Source organism: Parasteatoda tepidariorum, chromosome 11 (genome assembly GCF_982258835.1).
Source record: "Parasteatoda tepidariorum strain Cologne lab strain chromosome 11, Ptep-v5.0, whole genome shotgun sequence".
In the NCBI taxonomy this organism is placed as follows: Eukaryota; Metazoa; Arthropoda; class Arachnida; order Araneae; family Theridiidae; genus Parasteatoda; species Parasteatoda tepidariorum.
Window position 1 is genome coordinate 50,570,565 of NC_141765.1, and position 24,711 is coordinate 50,595,275.

Sequence of the window (24,711 nt, forward strand, 5' to 3'; positions counted from 1 at the left end):
AATTAAGTAAGCGAAGGTCCATGGCAAGTCTAAATTTTACAGGGGCATTTGGATTTTTAGGGTCTGGGCGCTTCTTTACTAAAATTAGAGGACAACTCCAATCGCTTATATTTCTTTTTATTATGCCAGCCTCTTGTAATTCCAACAATTCCTGTTTAACCTGGCCCTGTATGGCATAAGGGATTTGAAATGGTTGTGTTTTTATTGGATTATTAGACCTGAAAGAAATTTTAGGGATGACATGGTCAGTATGACCCAAGGTTTTAACCGATTTAGAAAAAGCAGTAGAGTGGGACATTAAAACAGTAAGTAATTTTTGTTTGTTATTAGGATTCAAATGAGAGAGATCAAAATCATTTTCAATAAGTTGTTCTTTTCTTAATGTTAAAATATCAGATGAAGGAGTAATTAAATTTGCATAATCAGTTAAATTTTCCTCAGTAAGTTCTTGAACATTTTGTTCAGAAAGTTCCTCTAATTCAGGGTTAAACTGAATATTTCCTATACAAGTATTTTTGTTTATATGCAAAGTGACATCAGAATTATTTTTAATTACTGTGGTAAAATTAGCACTATCAAAAGTGTGCAAAGAAGCAAAAATTTCAATTTCAGGTTTCTTAATTAGGGGTTCAAACAGAAAAATATCACCTTGTTTACAATTATCATTCTTAATAACAAGATTAATTTGAGTAGACTCATTGGGTTCCAATATTACTTTCTGACCAAGAAAACAATTACTTTCAAAATGCATAATATTATTACAATTAACAACATCTTTAGAAATTAAAGGTACCTTAAAATTTTGAAATTCAGCAACATTATCTGACGGACAAATTTTTACATTATTTTTACTCAAAAAATCATAACCAATTATTGCTTGAAAAGCATCGTGTTGAAAGTGTGATATATAAAATGGAGATTTGAAATTATTTTTCTCAATTTTAAATGAGATTTCTGAACAAAATAAAAAATTTAAATTGGAATTAATAGTCTTAATCTGCACATTAGAAGACAGAAGTCTAGTTTTAGTATTACATTTTATGATATCATAAGTTGTTTTTGACATTAAGCAAATACTGGAACCACTATCGAGCAAGCATTTTACAACATTGTTACCAAATTTAACATGAATCAATGGAATATTATTATTATTAAAGGCATTATTTGAGTAAGCAATATTTAAATTATGTTCATCATTAGAAACATATGAAAACAGTTCATTTTTATGCATAACAGTATCATTGCTATTGATATGCATTGATTTGTTTACATTTGAATAAACAGTCTGACTATCAGACTTACTCAACATATTATCACATATATTATCATCATTACATTTGTTATTTGGTAGAGAAATACATTGTTGAGAGGAAACATGTCCACCACCATATTCCCTCACATTTAGTTTAACGATTTTGGTGTTGTTTCACCATTATTAAAATTTGGGGCATATTGATTAAATTGTGGAGGTCCAAAAGGATTTAAATTAGGTTGATAATTATCATGATTCTGAGGTATAAAATTTTGAGTAGGATTGAATTGACTAACATTGGGATTAAGATTAGAAAAACTAGTTTGATTGTGAAAATTTTGCCTCGGCATAAAATTTCTATCTCTGAAATTATTGTGAGAAGAAGAAAGTTGGGGCATAGATTGCATTTGGTCGTTAATAAATTTTCTACACATGTTTTGCTTATGACCAGGTTTCTTACAATAAAAACAAATTATCCTTTTGCCTTTAAATGTATTATTCATTCTGGCAAAATTTACAGTTTCAGAGCCTCCATGTTTAATTAAATCACGAAATTTTGTACACTCTGCCAGTGAGTGGGAATCATTGCAGTATGAGCAGTTTTGTAGCAAATTAATTTTATTATTAAGAGAGTCTATCTGATTTTGTATATGTACTAGATCTTTGTTAATAGGGACTGAACTTAAAATATTATGGGCCTCGGCTTGTAAAATAGTTTGCTGGGCAGTTGATATACTATGGGCTTTATCAATTAAATCTTTAAAGTTATCTGTCTTTTCAAGCATTAGTTTTTCTTTCAAATTTAGAGGCAAAGCATTTATGAGTTGTAGGGATTTAATTTGGTTTAGTGCCTTTGGATCCGTAACTGAATTATAAGTTTTAGCTACTAGGGTGTTTATTCTGTGACCAAAATTTTTGATACTCTCGCCTGGCAATAACTGAATATTATTCAGAGTTAATAAATTAGTAGAGGGGCTATCATCATTTGAAAAGAAAGACTTAATTAGGATAACTGCTTCATCAAATTTTACATTTCTGAATTCGGGGGATGTTTGGAAATATTGTCTAGCATTTCCTGTTAATTTTGATTTCAAAAACAGAAGAGAAACCTCATCTGACCACCCATTAAGTTTTTTTAGATCACAGAGCTGTTCCAAAAACCACTCCGGAGACTCGTCTCCATTGTAATCGAAATATTGATCTTTTCAGCCATTTCGTAATTTTTGGCTCGTGTAATAATATTTGCAATTTCAATCATAAAACATTATAACATGATCATCAATTAAATAAAATATAAACAATGCATTTCCATTTCATAAACAAAAAATCAGCACCATACGGCACCATTAATATGTTATATCGTTATGATTTTAACTATATATATTGAATGAAATAAATAAAAACATAAAAGAGTGATCGTAATAGTGAAATGTTGTTCAAATCATTTACCTGATCCTTCGTTCCAGAAGGATCTCCAGGATCGTGTGGTCTAATGGTGCTACTTGGATTTGAAACATTTAAGAGTTCTTTTAGGAAATTTTAAGGAACATTATTTCTTCTTCTCATGACTAATTCTTAGATGCTGGTGGCTCCGGACAGGTGGTGTTAACACATACGGGATCTCGTGGGGAAAAACTCACAACTTAGACAAAAAGGATAATTTTCATTTTGAATGAAGATGGATTCCAGTTCATCAACAAATTATCTGAGTCGTGCCGCATGCACACTTGGACAGTAGAACATCAGGAACACGTGTCAAACTTCATTGTTTTATCTTAATGGAACGTGATAGTGTCTTGAAATTATTTTTGTTAAATTTTTGACTTAATGAAATGAATCTCCATAGTTATTTCTTGTAAAAAGGGACAAATGTTGAGCAGAAAGGTAAGAGCCTTGAAGCTATCATAAAAATGAGAGCAATGCTTCTCTCTCACGGTGGCTTCCTCGACTGCCGCCAAGAAGGCACGCGGAAAAGCGATGAAAACGATATACGGCTAAAGTTAGGGTAGGGTTAATCGATACGAAAAAAGAGTCAAACAAGTTAAATGAAGTAAAAGGCTATTGCGGTTAAAAAGAACGAAAACTGAAAAAACTATTGAGGAGTAGAAAAACAACGCACGTGTGATGTAGCAACATCACAACTACTAATGCTAATATTCAACTCCGTAGCCTTGTAATTTTGAACCCAATCCAGAAGACAAGAGAACTCCCGGATCAAGTATTAGGAGAAATTTGCCTTCATGGAGGACTTTTTGATTAAACTAGCCCCCATTTGCATTACATGGAGAGGAAAACCACATAAACCTCCCACGGTTAGCCTGGGAGAAAGGGGACTCAATCCATGATCTGTCTATCACTGAGGATATTTTTCGTCAGCACTGTGGTCAGTGTAAACTGGATTTGGAATTCGTATTGACCAGCCATCGCTGGAATTCGAACACGGTTCATCTCATTCGAAGGCGAGCTCTCTATCCCTGGAGCCATCACGCCTCTTAGTATTATATTAGTAAAAACTAGTTTCCTCAATGTTTTATTCTCTTAAGGTTAAAATTTATGATAAACAAAAATTTCACAAAATATTTTATTTAGTCGGCATCCACGCGATGTCTTTTATGTACGAGCGCCGTATTTAGCCAGCATCTACAGCATCTCTGAATATAGCCAGGGTCAGCATGATACTGTTTGATAATGGTCCAATCTGCCTCAAACAGCCACTGACTGATATTTCATTGACCTATATTAGATTAATACCATTTAAAGTGTATTTTGAATGAGCTTAATATGTAACAAGTATCTTATGTGTGTTATATTTAGCAGTGAAGTGTTTGTTAGGTTCAAAAGTAAAATATGAATTACGAGTCTCAACAAACAATGCACAGTTCACTGGCGCCACTTCGCACAGTGGGCCAGCATCGAAGGTTTCGTGGCCAAAATTAGTATTTCGATAAAATTTGTTTCAAAATTTGGGGGGTTTTAGTTAGGGGTTTTTATGTGCAGGTAAATTGAATTCATAATTGAAATTTTGAAATACACTAAAAATACCCCCAAAAAAAACAAAAATAGCGGCTGAAATATGGCAAGCAAAAATAAAAAAAATAATATAGTACTTTTAAATAATTAAATATAGCAATGAAAATATAATAATTTTCATAATTTTATATTAAAAATGAAATTACATTTCAAAATAATTAGCAAATTATTAGCAAATTATACTTCCGAAGTAATATTACAAAATAACGCGAATTAATTACAAACTAACGCGAAAACATGAAAAAAAAAACATAATTTCTGTTTTTCGGTATATTTAGTCCAACAGAAAAAAGTTTAGCTAATTACCTAGTGGAACTTTTTAGAAATAAGTTTCGAAAGTCATTCAAACATTGTAAAATGTCAAATGATAAGATATAAGCTATAAGTTCGTCAAGAGTATTAACTAATCCAACAAACTGAACAATTTTACTATAATTTCAGACTAATTACTCTGATAAAAATGTAACCGTAAGGAAAAATTCCTCAATATATTTCTGAAATAAAAATTTAAAAGTTACATGTAAAGCAAATTTTTTTAACATATTTTTCATTACATTGTACTCTCGTCGGTCCAAAAAGTAAATTATAATGCTTGGAATGATTGTGAATACTTAATTTGGGCTATATTAAAACTGCCAACACATATTTTAGTTATTGACTTTTGGCCAAAGATCATGGTCTTCTGGCCCACAGTGCTTCAGTGGAATGGGCTGCTTTATCGAAAGCATTAAGGCAAGAATGTAAACAGAGCACCATAATTAAATAGTATTATTTTTAATGGTACTATAGTTTTTTTAACCTATTCGAAAATGTCTTAAACATAAAAGTCTCTTTACCAATTATAAAAATTTACAAAAATTTCTTCATTTTTAGTAACATAGTGGATATTTTACAACATTCTAACATGCAATGCTTTGATTAAGCCGTTAAGTTTTTATGTATATCATAGCTAGCACTAAAAGCCTCGTAATTAACTTAAGAATGCAATCCATGTTTTTCCGATTTATTTTTCTTGATTCATTGACTTTTAAAAGAAGTGTTAAGCATTGAAACACTAAGCAAATATTTGACGAGAGCAAAAACAAATCATTTGAAATAAATAGTATTAAACTTATACGCAATATATTGACTTTTGAAACTTAACTTATTGACTTCTAAATCATTAAATATTTATATATTAGTCCTTATAAGACTGTTGTAAATTCTCATGAAAAAAATATATATATATTGTTAGTTTAATTAAAATGTCGTTCAATATTTAACGCGCTTGCAGGTATTAGTTAAAGTACTAGGCATGATATATTCTTCTTATTAACATTTTAGCTTAACTAAAAAGGAAAATTTCTCGAACTTTGATGCACTATTCCACGATTTAACTCAGGAAAGACTTTTCAATTTCCTATTCTATCCAAATTGGGAAACAGTTAATTTCCTCCCAGTACCCCTCAATTCCATGTTACGTCACTGCAAAGTTTATCTATGGTTACGCAGTTTTTATTTGATCGAAATAAAATCCAGAAAGAACAGGAAATTCCTTTATCCCCAAAATAAATGAATAAATGTTTTTTTTTTTCTTTAAAGAAAATACTATGTTCAAATCTCACGAGCAATAATTCACCGCGTTTAAAATAAAAGCAAAATGTTGTTGCTAAATTGCCAATTCAATTTTTTTTCAAATGTGTTTTTGTACCCTAAAATATTATATATTTAAATATAAAAATAGGTTTAAAGAGACACTAAAATATGACGTTATAAGCAACAGTTACATTTTAAAAGCTTGTTCGGATATTTTAATAGATTTTTCAATCAAATTTTATAAATTTGAGGGTAAATTATATTTTTTTAAGTTTTTACGAGGTTCATACAAAATAAAAAAAATTTTATTAAAAACAATATGTATATACATATTATAATTTTATTTATTGAAAACTAAATATATCATTATTGTATTGGGGGACACAAAACGAAGCACTTTCTTAAAACACCTGTACATATATCAGACATTATTTTTGCTATTTCATGTTAGTAATTTTTTTAACTATTATTGTAACCATTATAATCTGTTATGTATTTCTAATCATTACAAACTGTTGATATTCACTGCATTTTAGACTACGTGATAGGTGTAGCCTTAAAAATTGAAAAGAAAATTTCTATTAACATTCTAATAAAACTCGAGATAATATTACGATATAATGTATGGAGATAATATATTGAAAGAGGACATATGGATGTATTTATTAAGAAAATATTTGTTTACTTTCATTACGTTTTTGGGAAATAATTAACCATAGGAAGATTGCTTTTATGGATTGTTAATGTTTTTTTTTTTTTGAAAAACAGAAAAATTTAAATAAATAAAAATTAGACAAATATCGTATAATAATTTTTTTCGTACATATGTGCGGAATGAAAGATCATATATTTTGAATAATTTTCGTTGGGTATAAATACATCACGAAACTATAGCCTTTTCGACATATTTTTAGAAATTCTAATAATATTCTTGTTCTCTATGCAATATCGTTTCCGATTGATTTTTGCGTTCGTAGTATAGATAATGCTTCACGCCTAGCAAATAAATGGATTCTGTTTTTCTTATTTGTTTTGTATAAAAAAAATAAACTGTATAAAAATAAACAGAAAAAAAATTCTCAAATTTTTTCATTAATAACACCACTTGATAATCAGATCATGAGACCCATTATGAAGTACATAAAATTATTGTTTTGAAACACTTTTGCTTGTTTATTGTTATTTGTTTATTTATATACTTGAAGGCGGTGCTTACACACACTATTTAGTAAAGCATATAAGATTTACCATTTTAGTTCAGATTGAACCATATAATATATAAATATATATATATATATATATATATATATATATATATATATATATATATATATATATATATATATATATATATATATATATATATATATATATATATATATATATATATATATATATATATATATATATATATATATATATATATATATATATATATATATATATATATATATATATATATATATATATATATATATATATATTATGTATTATATTAGTATATTATAATAATATATATAGTCCCGCAGTGGACTGATCGTTAAGACACGGTTCCCAGCAGATCAAGCGTCACTGGCTGTGGACAATGTGCGGATGGGTGGCCACTTGGATCAGTCTGCGTAGGGACCGGAGGTAGGCGGCATTGGTCCTCGTTAAATTGTTCAACCGTAAAGTGCTCGACTTCGCGTGCAGGTTGCCGGGCTACCGAAGCGGTGGTGCTCTCTTCTCTGCAAAGGATCAAAATTGTGATGGCATGTCTTTGGATCATCCTCAGGGATGTTTCCCAGACGGTCGCCGATAGCCCATTGTGCGGGTCTAGTGCGACGTAAATGAACAACAACAACAACATATATATATAAACATCCCTGGACAAATTATTAGACGCACTAGAAGATTCTATGTAAAATCTTAGTTATCAGGTGATACTATACAACCTTATTGTTTTTACCCGACTGAAACCGGTTTGCACTTGTTTACGTTCATGTATCAATCATGCATCATGTATCATGTATTCAATTAAATTAGACGATATATTATATAAATATAGAATATTTAGTATATCAAGTATTATATTAGTATATCATAATAATTTGATCAAATTATTAGACACACTGTAGTTTTTCAATGATTACATGTTTTGCACAAGTTAACATGCAATACTTTTATATTTAAACATATATATATGTAATGAGCTAAATTCACATGTACGAAAGCAAATGCTTTGTGAATTTGTACAAACTAGCACACTGCTTCCGACGTGCAAACATTTCTCGTAAAAATGTCTGAAGAACTCAGGAAAATAAATAAACATTTATTAACCTGTTTTTAACTGGGTTTGTCCAAAAAGTAGTGTCACTGAGACGAGTAAATATATATTGTAAGAAGAGGAGAGTAAGAGTAAGAAAATATATATTGATACGATTGGTACAAAACATTAAAAAGACTTAAAATATGTTTCACTCTTGAACTTTTATAAATAATTTCCATCGAGATTCATAGGCATATAAGGCGTCATGGAAGATTTTTTATAGACAGAATATCTTTCTTTAGAGTATTGATGTAAGCCACTTGAATTTGTCAATTGTCCCAAAATGATGTCTTTTATGGGCAATGATGTCAAAATGATGTCTGGCAGCGTCAGAGCAATCGGTCAGAAAAATTGGTCACGTCGGAGCAATCGGTCAGAAAGTGGATAGTGAAGAAGTCGGAATGGCATAGACTCATTGTCATGGTAAAGGTTGCATATGTCTGTGATGTCTGGCCGCAACTATTTGGAATGATAATTACCTTTACACTTAAACAAAAGCCCAAATGATGGTCTGAGTACAAGAACTCAGTCACGTGCGTCACGTTTTCGGTAAGGGTGGTCGATGACTCTCATCGCTGACAACTTCATGGCCATCAGTGCATGTTATGTGACACGGGTAAAATGATCATTCTGATAACAAACCGCCACGAAAGACCACTGCGTGCTAGTCAAGTTTCGAGCTAAACTTGATGGCCATTAAATCGTGCGCAGAATGTTGTTTCACGTGGAAGACTAAAATAAGTTTCACTAAAAAGCCTGTCTGTATTACCAGGATAGTAAAATGTGACTGAGGGACCACGTAAGTGTAAACAGAGTAACCTCGTTACCAATTACGTCTGCGATTGCGCTTGAACTCGTATAAGCTTTTGAATAAAACCTGTGACATTACTTTTGGACTCCCCCTGCATTTCATATGATCTCGATTTTACAATATTGATTTTATGTATGAAGTGAATAAATCGATCCTGACAAATCACGTAAGTATCTCAGAGACAATTATTTAAAAATGCTACTTTTGTCTGCCAAAACAAAATTCTAAATGATAATGGTGATAACTTAAATATACTAACAGTAATTCTTTGCATGCTGAAATGCTTGGCTTATTCAGACTCTATAATTTCTAAAAAATGGCAAAAGGTAGGTGTATATTTAAGTTCTTAAATAATAATAAAAATTCAATCAAAAACGTAACAGGAAACTCATTTTATTAGGTTATTAATCATGTTTTATTAGGAAATGCTAGAAAATTAAATTAATTAATTTAAATATTGTATTGTCTTGTTTTACTAAACTTGATTTGTCAAATTCGATGAACACTAACAATCGTTAGTTCCATATTTTAACCAGCTAGCCAACCGGCCTGTGTAGGGGGCAGGGAACTGTCCTTGCATCAGAAAGGTTCTGGGTTCGAATCCCGGGCAAGGCATGGATGTTCCTTCCTTCTCTGCACTATCTGTCCTCGCTGTGGGAGTGACGTTGGCCCACCTAATATTTTACCCCTGAAAGAGAGGCCAACAAAATCGCCCTGTATATGCCTGAATTGACGGATGTTAACACAGGTGGGCATTGGAAAAAAAATATTTTAATCAGCTTTGCACATATTACTCATAAGCAGCTGTTTTTTGCTTGTTTGTTTTTTTAAACTTCACATAGAGTCCAAATATATTTCCAGTAACCGAAGCGTACCATACTATTACACTGCTAAAAATTTTGGAGAGCATTTAACCACAAAATCTTGCAGATTTAATACATCCTCAATAAAGTGTGATTCAAACCACATTATCTTGAAAATTAAACCTTTATTACATGATACAATTGCTCAGTTTGAACAGAAACATAGTCCATTTCAACACTTTATTAAGTTTGCAGAAAATTTCGCTGTATATCATGGTTTAGGGTACCAATATTATGGTTCAACGATGAACTAATTTTTTTTTTGAGTATGTAAAGATGATAAATATAACTTAAATGTCATGAAGAAGAAGAAAATATGTCATGAAGAAAAATATAACTTACTTATTTGCCATTCATGAGTCTGCTCAGTAACTTCCTATAAGCCTGTAGACCTTATGCCTTCCTATAAGCCTTAGTAACTTCCTATAAGCCTGTCGAAATCTTAATGAAAACGAGTCTTTTTAAAAAAAAAAATTTCAAGGACTACTTTTAAATAACTTTCTCACTTTCTCGGGCCAAGCCTTTCAGCTCCGCAGAATTAAAAAATAATTTATAAATAAATGAAATAAAACTCAAAATAAAACCCGAATGAAAAACGTGAAAGATAATATTTTGAAAACACTCGCATATTTAAAGTTTAAAGAAGATATTATCTTTATCTGTAAATATGTAACAACTTTATCAACTATTTAAATAAAGCGTTTTTCAAATAAGGAAAAAATAGCTTATTTCTTATGTTTCCATACTATCCGAAGTTCATTTTGTCAAATTCACTTAATATTTTCTTCTACTAAGCTCTCCAAAAACCACAGTACATACAAAAAACTATAAGTTCAGATAATGTATAAATCATATATCAGAAAATACACTTTAAGAATTTCCATCAATTAAACTTCTTATTAGTTCTTATTATGATATTCCTGAAGTTTGCTGAAAGTAAGTAAGTCTTTTTCTTTCTTAATCTTATAGTCGTGCAGTCTTGGAAATCCATGAAAGCAGTGGCATGGGAGATCTTGGCTCTCCCAAGTGGCAACTGGTCGTCTGTGTTATGGTAGCATTCGTTATCCTCTACATAGCCCTCTTCAGAGGTGTGAAGTCTCTTGGAAAAGTAAGTTAAGCATCATCATATTGATTAGAAATAACTTGAGATCCTTTTAGATTGACATTTTCTTTACATTTAGCCTAGACATAAGTACAAGAGTATAATATAATACGTTGTTGAGAAATAATGATCTACTCAAATAATTTTCATTATCATTAGATATGACTTGAAGACGACATTTCAGATAACAATATTCTCTTTTCCTTAGATAAGATGGCATAATTAAATACTTAGTTTCGAAATAATGATCAATCTTAATTATTCTTGTAATCATTAAATGTAACTTGAAGACATATCAGGAAACCGTTTTCTGTTTATTTTAGGTATAATTTAATTATTTGTTTCAAAATAATGATCTATCTAAATAATTTTCATAATCATTAAATGTAACTTGAAGGCATTTCAGATAACCATTTTCTGTTTATTTTAGGTATAATTTAATACTTTGTTTCAAAATAATGATCTATCGAAGTAATTTTCATAATCATTAGATATAACTTAAAGACATTACAGAGAGCCATGTTATGTTTATCTTAGGTATACATATGATGTTATAATTTAATACTTCATTTCGAAATAATGATTTATCTAAATATTATTTTGATAATCGTTAAATGTAACTTGAAGACGTTTCAGATAGCCATTGTCTGTTTATTTTGACTATAATTTAATACTTTGTTTCGAAATAATGATCTATCTAAATAATTTTCATAATCATTAAATGTAACTTGAAGGAATTTCAGATAGCCATTTTCTGTTTATTTTGGATATAATTTAATACTTTGTTACAAAATAATGATCTTTCTAAATAATTTTCATAATCATTAGATATAACTTAAAGACATTACAGAGAGCCATGTTATGTTTATCTTAGGTATACATATGATGTTATAATTTAATACTTCGTTTCGAAATAATGATTTATCTAACTAATTTTGATAATCGTTAAATGTAACTTGAAGGCATTTCAGATAAGGATTTTCTGTTTATTTTAGATATAATTTAATACTTTGCTTCAAAATAATGATCTATCTAAATAATTTTTATGATCATTAAATGTAACTTGAAGGAATTTCAGATAGCCATTTTCTGTTTATTTTAGGTATAATTTAATACTTTGTTACAAAATAATGATCTATCGAAGTAATTTTCATAATCATTAGATATAACTTAAAGACATTACAGAGAGCCATGTTATGTTTATCTTAGGTATACATATGATGTTATAATTTAATACTTTGCTTCGAAATAATGGTTTATCAAAATAATTTTGATAATCGTTAAATGTAACTTGAAGACGTTTCAGATAGCCATTGTCTGTTTATTTTGACTATAATTTAATACTTTGTTTCGAAATAATGATCTATCTAAATAATTTTCATAATCATTAAATGTAACTTGAAGGAATTTCAGATAGCCATTTTCTGTTTATTTTGGATATAATTTAATACTTTGTTACAAAATAATGATCTTTCTAAATAATTTTCATAATCATTAGATATAACTTAAAGACATTACAGAGAGCCATGTTATGTTTATCTTAGGTATACATATGATGTTATAATTTAATACTTCGTTTCGAAATAATGATTTATCTAAATATTATTTTGATAATCGTTAAATGTAACTTGAAGACGTTTCAGATAGCCATTGTCTGTTTATTTTGACTATAATTTAATACTTTGTTTCGAAATAATGATCTATCTAAATAATTTTCATAATCATTAAATGTAACTTGAAGGAATTTCAGATAGCCATTTTCTGTTTATTTTGGATATAATTTAATACTTTGTTACAAAATAATGATCTTTCTAAATAATTTTCATAATCATTAGATATAACTTAAAGACATTACAGAGAGCCATGTTATGTTTATCTTAGGTATACATATGATGTTATAATTTAATACTTCGTTTCGAAATAATGATTTATCTAACTAATTTTGATAATCATTAAATGTAACTTGAAGGAATTTCAGATAGCCATTTTCTGTTTATTTTAGGTATAATTTAATACTTTGTTACAAAATAATGATCTATCGAAGTAATTTTCATAATCATTAGATATAACTTAAAGACATTACAGAGAGCCATGTTATGTTTATCTTAGGTATACATATGATGTTATAATTTAATACTTTGCTTCGAAATAATGGTTTATCAAAATAATTTTGATAATCGTTAAATGTAACTTAAAGACGTTTCAGATAGCCATTGTCTGTTTATTTTACGTATAATTTAATACTTTTTTTCGAAATAATGATTTATCTATATAATTTTCTTAATCATTTGATATAACTCGAAGGCATTTCAGATAGTCATGCTCTTATGAATATATATGATGTTATAATTTAATACTTTGCTTCGAAAATAATAATAATATAAATATAACTTCGTTAAATATAACTTGACATTTCAGATTGTCCTGTTCTCTCTACCTTAGTCATGGACAGAATGGTATTTAGTACTTTGTTTAGAAATAAAGTGTTAGTGACGCAAATAGCAAGTATCACGATAGAAATTAACTAGATAAACTTAATTTTACTGTTAGATCACCAAAAAAAATTTTAAAAATTCAAATTAAGTTTCTTTTAAGCAAAGCGGAAAATAAAAATTATAAAAGATGCATAAGTAAAAGATGAAGGTAAATTAATCTGTGAATCTTCACTTAAATTACAAAAGTTAATCCTAAAATAATAATAATATAATTTTTGCAATATTCTGTGTAATTTTGAGTTCTTGCATATATTCGTATCTTTTATAGGTTGTGTGGTTTACTGCTATTGCTCCATACGTAATTTTAACAATATTACTGATTCGTGGTTTATTATTACCCGGAGCGACAGAAGGCGTGCAGTACTATCTTCGTCCAGATCTTCACAAACTGTTAGACACTCAGGTAAAATGAAATTGTATGTATGTATATGTAAAGACTTGAGTGAATGATGGTCTCTTAAGTGACATTTTAGAGAATCTAAAAAAACAAGCTTTAGCTTACCTTTATTTCTTGTCGACAATCTTCCGACTTGAAGAATCTATAAATCACTAACATTAACTTAAATCGTAAGAGCCATTACTTTCGCATTCTTGGCGTTTTAATTTGCAGTCATAAGATTGGTTTTCTATAGTTACTCGTCGTGTTTTCGTTGCAAATATGCTCTGGAAATTAACATTAACTTAAATTGTAAGAACCACTACTTTTGCATTCTTGGCGTTTTAATTTGCAGTCATAAGATTGGTTTTCTACAGTTACTCGCCGTGTTTTCGTTGCAAATATGCTCTGGAAATTAACATTAACTTAAATTGTAAGAACCACTACTTTCGCATTTTTGGCGTTTTAATTTGCAGTCATAAGATTGGTTTACTATAGTTACTCGTCATGTTTTCGTAGCAAATATGCTATCAAAATTTTCTTCCACTTCAAAAACAGTCCAATACTATCACTTAGTACCTTCATTCCATGAAATATTGATAATTTTATGATTGGCTCCATAGTTAAATAAGTCTAAAATATGACCTTTTCCCGAAAAATTTCTTTTTTTTTTCCTAAAAGTTTTTTCACTAAATTCTTTATTTATGAAAAGATTTAGATGTCTGAAATCAGACTGGGTTAAATTAGCTCCAAGCAAGGGTTACTTTTCCCACATATTTTAAAACATTCTTCTTTTATCTATCAATGACCATTAAAACTTTAAATGCATTATTAATTTGCTAAAAACATGCACCTGTGCAATAATAATATTATGAAAGCCCTATCACTAATGTTTCCTATTTCATTAGCCTAAATTTCATAAAAATAATAAAGCAAAACTGGCCAAAGTAGCCCTAAATTAAGACAGTCGTTGGATTTAATTGAAATTTCAGAACCATAATCTTTTGGCTACAATCTAAGCTTTCAATAGATTCAAAGCATTTCTTAAAGATGTAAATTTTAAAAAAAATTAAAAATTCATTCAGAAAAAAGTCGAAACTGGGAAAAATTTCAAAAGTGGTGAAAGCGTTTCATTAGGCTATTGGAAATTTTTAACCTTTTTATTTCACTTTAATTTTAGGAATTATGTTGGGTAGTTATAACATAAAAATAAAATGTTATTTGGTTAATAGGAAATAGAGAAACAAAAACATTTTTTTTATTCATATTACAACTTTTGATGCTGAAGAAGAATGTCTGTTAAGTTAATTAATTGTCTTTAAACATAGACCAATAACACAGCTGAAGAAGTTGAAAAAACTCACAAAATCCAAACAAAAGACGCTTCCTCGCATTTGAAAACATCTAAAAGCTTTTGCTAATTCACTGCAATTTTCTAATTTCTAACCACTTCAAATAATATTTCAAAGCAGTTTTCTTTCTTCTTTTTTTTTTTAGCATTTTCTTATTTTTGCAATTTACATTAATTTCAAACTTTAAATAAGAAAATTACAAAAATTTTAATAAAAATTAGTAAAAAAATAATAAAGTAGTGTAATAAAAATTACATTTCAATTACTCTAACTATACATGTTTTAATACAATTATCTACTTTATGAAATACAGAGAAAGAAATGATGTTTTGCATTGCAAATCTTGTTTAATTACAGAGGAATATCTTTTTTCTTAGGAGCATTTTTCTATTATTTGACGGATATATTTAGAAATTTTTTAAGCCATCAAACTATAGACATCTCTATTAACTGTAGGCGTAACGGATTATCAAGGAAATTCACAATAGAAGCTTTGAAGCGTGTCGAACTATAATGTTATTCCAATTTGTTATAGCCTTTATATGGGAACGTGGTAGCTCAGGGGATAGAGCACTTGCCTCCCAATGAGGTGATCCAGATTCGAATTCCAGAAGTGGTTGGTTAATACAAATTCTGCCCATAACTAGTAACGACCACAGTGCTGACGTAAAAATATCCTCAGTGGTAGACAGATCATGGGTTAGAAACCCCTGGCCGTCGGACTAACTATGGGAGGTTTCGTCCTTTTCCTCTCTATGTAGCGAAAATGCGGTTCCATCGAAAAGTCCGCCATGAAGCTAGTATTTTCCAAATACTTGATCCAGGAGTTCTCTTGTCATCTGAGTTGCGTTTAAAATTACAAGTCAATGGAGTTGAACATTGATAGTCATAAACTCAGAACTGGATCGCCTGTTAGACGCCAGTAATAAAATAAAATAAATTAACGTTTATAAAGTTCTATGATGAAGCATATTATAGTACTTCCTAGATTTGAGATTACACCGTACTATGGTTTAACTAAAACGAAAATATGGTTAAACTAACCACCTTAATATGGTTGTTGCAAATGAGCATAATATTATAGTTCTGTATTAAATCGACCTTAAGAATAAAAGAACAGCAGTTAACCAATAAAATAGCAGGTTTTTAAATGCGACTTACTTAAATTTTCGAAAAAATTAAGAATTATAGAGAGGACAAAAACCTTTGAATAATTTCGTTTATTAATGTAAATCTAAAAATATATATATAATTCTCAATGAAATATATATGCACGATATATATTTTGTCTCTAAGGTTTTTACATTTCTTTCTATATGAGCAAAAAAAAATCAAAATAATTATTTAGCTTTCTCCATAGTAACAGCATTTTAATAAATGTGAAAGATTTTGTATTACAGAAATTTTTGTACCTGAAATATTCTTTCACAAAAAAATATTTTCTTTGTCGAAACTCAAATATATATCGAAGCGCTTTTTATTAAATTTCTCGTTCAGCGCAGTTGGTTGCAACACTTGTAATGTTTTATTTATATTCTCGGCAGCTAAGAGAACGAACGAGCAGGTTTTCGCTCTCTAGCTATTTACATATTCTCTGTGTTTCATTTATCTTTTTTACATTTTTTCAATTTATGTTCGTTTTATATTTTAGGGTGTTGTCTGTACATGTGTGGGCATAAATAAATTTCAATTGAAACCGTTTTAAAAGGCTTAGCTTCAAAGAGAATATGAGCATATGGTTTGTGAGTTACAAAAACAGCATTTAAATGATCTAACAAATATTCTATGCGTTAAATGTCTTCAATTCTTTTTACATATCAAGAACTCTTTAAAATTATGTTTCTTCTTACCGCATACTATTATTAAAGTAGAAAACAAAAAGATAGTAATTTAAATTGAGGAAAAAAGGAGAAAAAAATTTAAATGATTACCGTACTATATAATTATATTTCTGGTAAAAAAAGAGAAAAAAAACATACTTCTACCTAATAAAACCAAAACATACGGTATTTAAACCCTTTATTCCATAATTTTTCAGATTATATTGTAAGAATTTACCAGACATTCTAGTTTTTAAAATTATAGTTCTTATTATCACTCATTTATACAAAACTCAAAAGTAAATTTAATCAAATAAATGGTTTTTATGCCATGCTCTTAGGTATCATGATAAAATTACCAAAACTTTACGACTTTCACCGAATTTTATCACATGTTATAAAACCATATGCCATTGTTAATTTTACCAAAATCATTGCAAAAGTGCTTCGGTTAGAATTATCGAGCTTTTTAGTGCTTCCATAGAACCAGTAACACTGTAAATTTTAGCATATTCTGGTAGTCTTGACCATACGTTTTTTCTCAGTTGTTCATAGTAATTTGATTGAAAGATTATTGAAGTTTTACAATGATAAGCAAGTATAAATTTTGTTTATATTTATAAACAAAATAGTTTTTTTAGATAAAAGTAAACATTAATATTTTAATTTCAGTGCCAGCAAAAGTAAAACAATAAATATTTACTCTTGTAAAAAGATTCTTTTAGTGTCGAATTTTCTTATGATTTATTTTTGTCATTGCTGCATATTTTTTTAAAAAAAATAATTTCGGGCACCGTTTGTTCTAAATTGGATATTTAACCAAAAATTAAAACAATTAAAAAAAGGAACAAAAAAGGAGCGAAATTTTTTTTAATTTTAATAATTAAAAGTTTTTTTTTAATGTTTCCGTACTTTCTCAATACTTTTTATGAGTTTTGATACGGAAGGCATTTAATATAGCTGGTACACAAAACTTTTTGTTACTAGTATCAAAAGAAGTTTCAGATCTGAGATATTTGATAGGAATCTTGATTCCTTCACGTGTCGAATAACCTAAATAGTATTTAATGCTAGGTATAAATGGCAAATATAGGAATTCGTTGGAGGATTGGTTGGAATATAGGAATTCGTTGAAAAAATCTGTAATCACAACTGAATTATTACGATTATTAAATAATTAAACTCCCAAGAATAACTGGAATTTCCTAAATACATTCTGGAAATTCTACAGAGTGCCTAAAATGTTTGCTACTTTAATTCGTTGTTACTATTACATTTTGCAAAAATAAAATCTACGAAGATTTTTAATTAAATAAAATCATAAAATTAATAAGATAATAAAAAGATTAAAGTGCGTAATTTGTAACAAAATTACGTACCTTAATTTTTACGGCATTTGTGACTGAAAAAAGCGTTTTTTTTTCTTTATTTTTTTGTAATTATTTAAAAAAAATAGAGATTTATTGCTTTAAATCTTCGTTTTTTTAAAGTCAGAAATTAATTAATCAATAAAAAATTTCCCCCAGCGACGATAAAACGAAATAAATAAATTATTTGAACTCATAAAAGCACAGCACAGAAAAGCAATTTCAAAACATGCACACTTTTATTTTAAGAAGCCTATTATCAAATGGCTTTGGGTCAAAAAAATGTCAAGCCAAGAAATTTTTGCCCTATCTGGAGATTTATTTATCAAAAATTCTGCTGGAAATTCGTTTTAAGGCGTGTTCAAGGTTTCTTTATCTTCATATATCATGATTTTTTATATTTTTTTAAAAATATAAGGCTCTGATGGCACCAGCAAACACATAAAAATTAAAACGCAAAAAGTATATATTTATTTCAAAGTTGCATTACTTTTTCTTCTTTTGATTAATGATGTTGCAATAAACCTTTTAATTGATACGGCTATCTCGAAAGATACATGAAAATATTTCTCTCTAAGAAAGAATTTTTTCATGATTAAAACAACACTAATTTGTTTACTCTTCAGCGACGTGACTATGTTTGGGATTCAGATGAGAAGATGCTTAATGAACTAGGGCGTAGTTTTCAACTAAAAAATTTATATTTAAATGAAAATCAAGGTCGAAGTTTCATTTGCTTAACCTTAAGCAAATGACCACACCTTTTAAAGACATCACGCTACATCAGAATATGTAAATTTTAGTACTCTGAGAAGAAGAATTTTCGAAAGTATTTTTATTATGTACGCAAAATTTAATTAGATAATAGAATTTGAAAGCAATTATAATTTTTTCTGTATAAACTTATGTGTTAAAACTAATGCTAAATTTAAAATTCTAGTATAATTTAACTTTGTTATTTCTTAAAAAATTATTTTGCTTTTAATTAAGATTTATATTTTTTTATTGTTCAGATTAAGCATATTTTTAGATTATTCTTAGAAACCCAAATAATTCTATCGTAATTGAGAATAAATTGTCTTCTCTATATACTATTAAAATGCTAGTATTTACATTTTAAACCCGTGAAAGTTAATCTTTCAGAACATTTAGCGAACATTGCTTCGATTTGGACAGAAACCGGGTACAGTTTAGCACTCTAATAAGATTGCAATACTTTTGCACGATGATGCGGTTAAAAGTACCGATATTATGATTCTGGTTTGGTTCAAGAACTTGCATATGCGCCATAAACCTTATTTTAAAAACCTCTCAATGTTGTCGCTATTGGCAGCTCTCAGCATTAATTCAGTGCTTAATTTAACTACTGAATTATTTTGTGAAAATAATTTAATAAAAAAACTGCTGTGTTGTTGTTTCCAATATTATTTAGACAAGTCATGCTCCCGAGCCAGTGCCCTATTCCGAATTAGGTCAGGAAGGTGCACTTTTCGTTTGACAAGAAATCACCACAAAGATGAAAGTACGTCTTAGCTCAGAGCCCCTTGGATAGATGGCAGCACCATTTACTTGTGTGGCCACTTCCTCAATTTGGACATAAATCTGTGGGAGAAGAAAGCTTTTCTCCAGATCTCTGTACCCATGGTACTGATCAGTGATCGACCACAGATTTTCAATTCCATAGATTTTACGAGCATGCACTTGGTAAATCGAGGATCGAATCTCGGCCGTCCGGACCGGAGACTCTTAATTAAACTATATAACCGTGAAAATTAAACCATTCTAAATGTAGTTACTCGATATTAAGGTTCAACGTGAACGGAAAATAGTTCAATTTTTAAATGTTACAAAAAAAAAATTTACAATATTATTATTCAAGGTACCGATGATCTAGTTTAACCATGATCCGATTTTTTGAAAGTGCGAGGTTAAACTGTAATTGCCACTCACATCAATATTAAAGTGGTATGATACATTTCTATTTTCGGCAGCTATTAAGAACACCAGGTCAGTAAACATCTTTATGAGCTTAAAATTTTGACTGCAATGTTAAAAATGTTAAAAGGCGTTAAAACGTAATATTATTCAAATTTGCTGCAACTTATACAGTGCCTTGTTGAACCATGTAATCATGCAAATCAATGATGCTTGAACTTCAGAGTCGTCTTAGGGGGAAGGCAAACGAATTTTTAGAGCTCTTGAGAGCCCCATACCAGTAAAATTCCAAACCAAAAAAATTTTATGTTTCTAAAAATTTAGCTGTTTAAAAAAAATTACTTTTAATATTAAAAATTGGAGAAATGTGTTTTTTTATTTGAAGCATATATATATATATTTACTCAAGCATGGCTATGGAATTCAATGATATTAATATTTCTACAAAGGAGAACTATTTATAAAAATCAATACCATAGACTTCTATTTTATATTTTATAACCAGCGTTGAACAGCCGACCCAATCCTGAGTTTACGACTATCAATGTTTATCTCCGTAGCCTTGTAGTTTTGAATCCAACCCAGAAGACAAAGGAATTTCTAGATCACGCATTTAGATAAATTTAGTCTTCATGGAAGACTTTTTGATGAAACTAACCCGCATTTACATTACATGGAGAGTAAAACCACGAAGCCTTAAATGGTTTCCCCGACAGCAAGGAAATTCTAACCCATGATCCGTCTTCCACTGAGGGACTTTACGTCAGCACTGTGGTCGGTGAAAGCTGGAAACAGAACTCATATCATCCAAATACCGCTGGGATTCGAACCTGGGGTACCTCATTGGGAGGCGAATATCCTATCCCATGAACAAAAAATTTCAGTATTTTTAGTTGATTAAGTGGGAACCTTAAATACTAAATTGTGCCTTTCTACTTCATGGGTCCCGCGTTTGGTAAGTCATAAAGCCTCAAGGCATATAAACAATGGTAAAAATTTTAAAATAAAATAGAATAATCGGAAAAAAGTATTAAGCTGTACGTTTTTAAGAGCGAAATTTAAAAAAAAAAATAATCCTAAATAAATCGCGTAATTTATTCCAATAATTTCGGCGAAAAGGAACTGGAAATAAATCTTCACATCACTAACGGGGCAATGGCAGAGGGGTAGTGCATCTTCTTGACTACGGGACCCGCGAGATTCGATTCGCGCAGTGGGTCAGTGTTTCAATTTTTTCAAACCTTTATTTAATAAATGTTTTTTTCTGCTTACAAATAATATGAGTTTAAATATTATTTTATTTATTTTATTATTCTAAACCATGAAATAAAACTTGACATTTAATTTACGGTATTTTTCATAAATATTCTTCGATTTACTAATCCAATTAAGTTCAATACAAATTATTTTTGCATTGTATTTCTTTAGTTGCTAACTGTTAGATATTACTCGACATTTAAATTTCAGCAATAATTCAACCTTATAATAAAATAATAAATGTTAAAATAATAATATTTATAAACAGTGGTTATATTTGTAATAATTGAAAAATAGTTAATAAAATAGTACAAAAAACAATTAATCGTCCTTTTCTTCCCCATTTTTTAAAAATAAATAAATAAAGTAGGATTGATACACTTTTAAACTTCCAGAAAGTTGAGTAATCTTTTTAAACGTTAATAAAGTATGTTAACTGCAAATCAACTTTAAAAACGTGGCTCATGTTAATCACTTTTTATCAACTGTGGAAAATGCAAATAGAATTTTGTTTTTAATTTTTCATAATGATTATCATCCAGATTATTCATAAAACAAAATATGCAATTAAATTAACTCTGATCTCAAAATACAATGGATTTAATCAATTCAATAGATCGTAAAAACCCCGATCATTAGAACAAAAGATATTCAGGGTAAGAGATGTTCACTGTAAATTTTCTTATACCCTAAAAGTTCTTGAAAAAATAAGAAAAATAGGTTAAATAGATAATGCTAGTACTAAGCAAAAGAAATATATTTATATTACATATAATATTTATCGATGAGATATGAGTGTAATTATAGCTTTCAAAAGAGATATTTCACTTTCAGATTCTAGAACTGCCTCCTCGTATTGTAAATTCGTAAATGCCTAGCTGGCACAACCCAACTCGACTAGCTTGATTGAGGTTTCATCATAATTTATGATTTTGTTTCTCTTTTCCTAATGATTAATTTTAAATGCAAGATGATCTGAAGAATTTATTTTTATGTAACCTCTAAAAATTTTCACATAAGGGCAATTTTTACAAAAATCGTAATGAAAAGTTCTCAATAGCCAAAATTATTTTTCAATAATCTAACAGTATGATTTAAAGTATATTATATTGACATTAAATGACTTAAAAGAAATTTATAAAAATAAAATAAAAATATTTTATAAGGGACAGTGAAAATTTTTTCTTTGCAAATGATCCAAAAATGTTTGAGAAAAAATTGTTTAGATGATTGCGTGTAAAATTTTAAAACTAAAAATCACCTCGATTGTTACATCGAATTTTCCTCTGATGAATTAACTCGATAATAACTTCCACCGACATATTTTAGGTGTCAATAAATAATGGTTATTTTTATGTTAAAACTATAATCTTTTAAGATAATAATAAAAATTCTTAGTACCGATTCTGACCGTATGATGTAAGTAAGAAACAGAAGGAACCTATTTCGTTTTTCATTTTAATATTCATCCATAGAAACTTCTGTGTGATACATTGAATGATCGCTTTTAAATAAGATATTCTCATGCTGAGAATCTTAGAAATACAATTAAAGAAACTAGCCAAGCATTGCGAATTTGTTATTGCCTGACTGAGCACAACTCAATTCCTCTTGCTTGTGATTTAGTTAATGTTAAAACTTTATTTTTCATCCTTATCTAAAGACTAATTTTAAATGCAAGGCGATATGCTGAATTTATTTTTTTTGCAAAAACTGAAGCCTTTCAGATTGGGGCTAATTTCATAAAAATTGTGGGAAAAAAATTATGAAACTGCATTGGTCAATAGTATTAGGTTCGGGCGCATGAAACTTCTAATTTTTATGTGAATATATGAAACTGCATGTATTTTTTGAAAATCTATTTATTTAATTAAAAGATGCTCTATTGGCTTCAATACACTTTTCTCAAAAATATATTAATACATAATTCTTAATAGAAATTATGGTTTTTAGAATCAATAAACTATATTGTAAGATATTTCACACTGTCTTTATTTTCATATTATTTAGCCCGTAAAAACTATTTTAAGAAACTAAGAAGTAAAAGTCGGTTGATCAGGTGAATAAGATGGATGTTGAAAAATTTCATTGAAAAGTGGCTCTTGTTGAAATCGGGTTAGTAATGGTGCGCAGATGTTCAACCGATCACTCGGTCAGTTCGTGCAAAATACAATTATTTATTTTTTATTTTTTTATCTCATCAACTTCAGGAAGGAAATATTGTTGTATGGTGAATTTTCATTCGAGTTTCTAGTAGATTCAGTTGGATTCCTTTCTACCAATGCTTTTAGAGCTTCCTTTTTTGCAGACGTTTTCAGTCTTCTACGCAGTTTCTTTTGCTGGCAAAAATTATCAAATCGAAATTTTTCAAAACAGTACTGCACTTTTTCGTCGTGAACAGTATTCTCCTCAATTGTCTGGTTTAAATTGAGTGCAGCTTTTGCAACATTATTACCAAATTTATTCTCATATAAAAGAATTATACGAAAATAGTTTGAATTCCTATCCTTAAAAAATTAAAATAAATATCAAAATGGAACACTTTTGAGAAAATCTTTCTTGTTGAATTGGGATTCTGTCAATGGACAGTATAACAATAATCAAGGTTATACGAAAAATAAAAGAATAACGAAAATAGGGTGAGAAACATTCACATTTAATGAAAATCTGACATTTCATATGCACCAATATAATAAATTTCGATAACTTAAGGGCAGAATTAAAAGGTTTATCTCACATCGATATGAAACAACTTAAAAGAAATTTAAGCTAAAACTTACTTTTTTTTTTCTTTTTTTTTTGTCGTATGCCTGTTTAGGCAGAGGGGGTGCGATTGTTCTTGTTTTTCAGTGGCGCCATCTATGGCCAAGAATTCGACTTCTGCCACACCATTCACACAACCACAAACCCGTTTATAGGGCGGGTCCCATTCACACACATTCGCACTTACAAAGGAGAAAGGACATAGAACACACAGAGAAAAAGAAACATCCATGCCTTGCCCGGAATTCAAACCCAGAACCTTTCTGATGCAAGGTTCACTGGCTGGTCGGCTTACTTTTAAGGGAGGAATTAAAAACTTTTTGTTTTGCAAATTGGAGAATGATCCAAAAATTTTTGGAAACCTATGGTTATCTAGTGCATAAAAGTTTCAAAATAAAAAATAAT

At 29.1% G+C, this 24,711-nt stretch overlaps 1 protein-coding gene across 1 annotated transcript in view; it reads left to right on the forward strand.

The window, feature by feature from the left end:
• Positions 1-24,711, forward strand: part of LOC107451050 (sodium-dependent noradrenaline transporter) — a 203,528-nt gene that overhangs the window by 154,959 nt on the left and 23,858 nt on the right. Inside the window, exons 6-7 of the mRNA XM_043046900.3 lie at positions 10,809-10,947; positions 13,705-13,839. Of these exons, the coding sequence (XP_042902834.1) occupies positions 10,809-10,947; positions 13,705-13,839 (274 nt within the window). The remainder of the gene's footprint in view (positions 1-10,808; positions 10,948-13,704; positions 13,840-24,711) is intronic.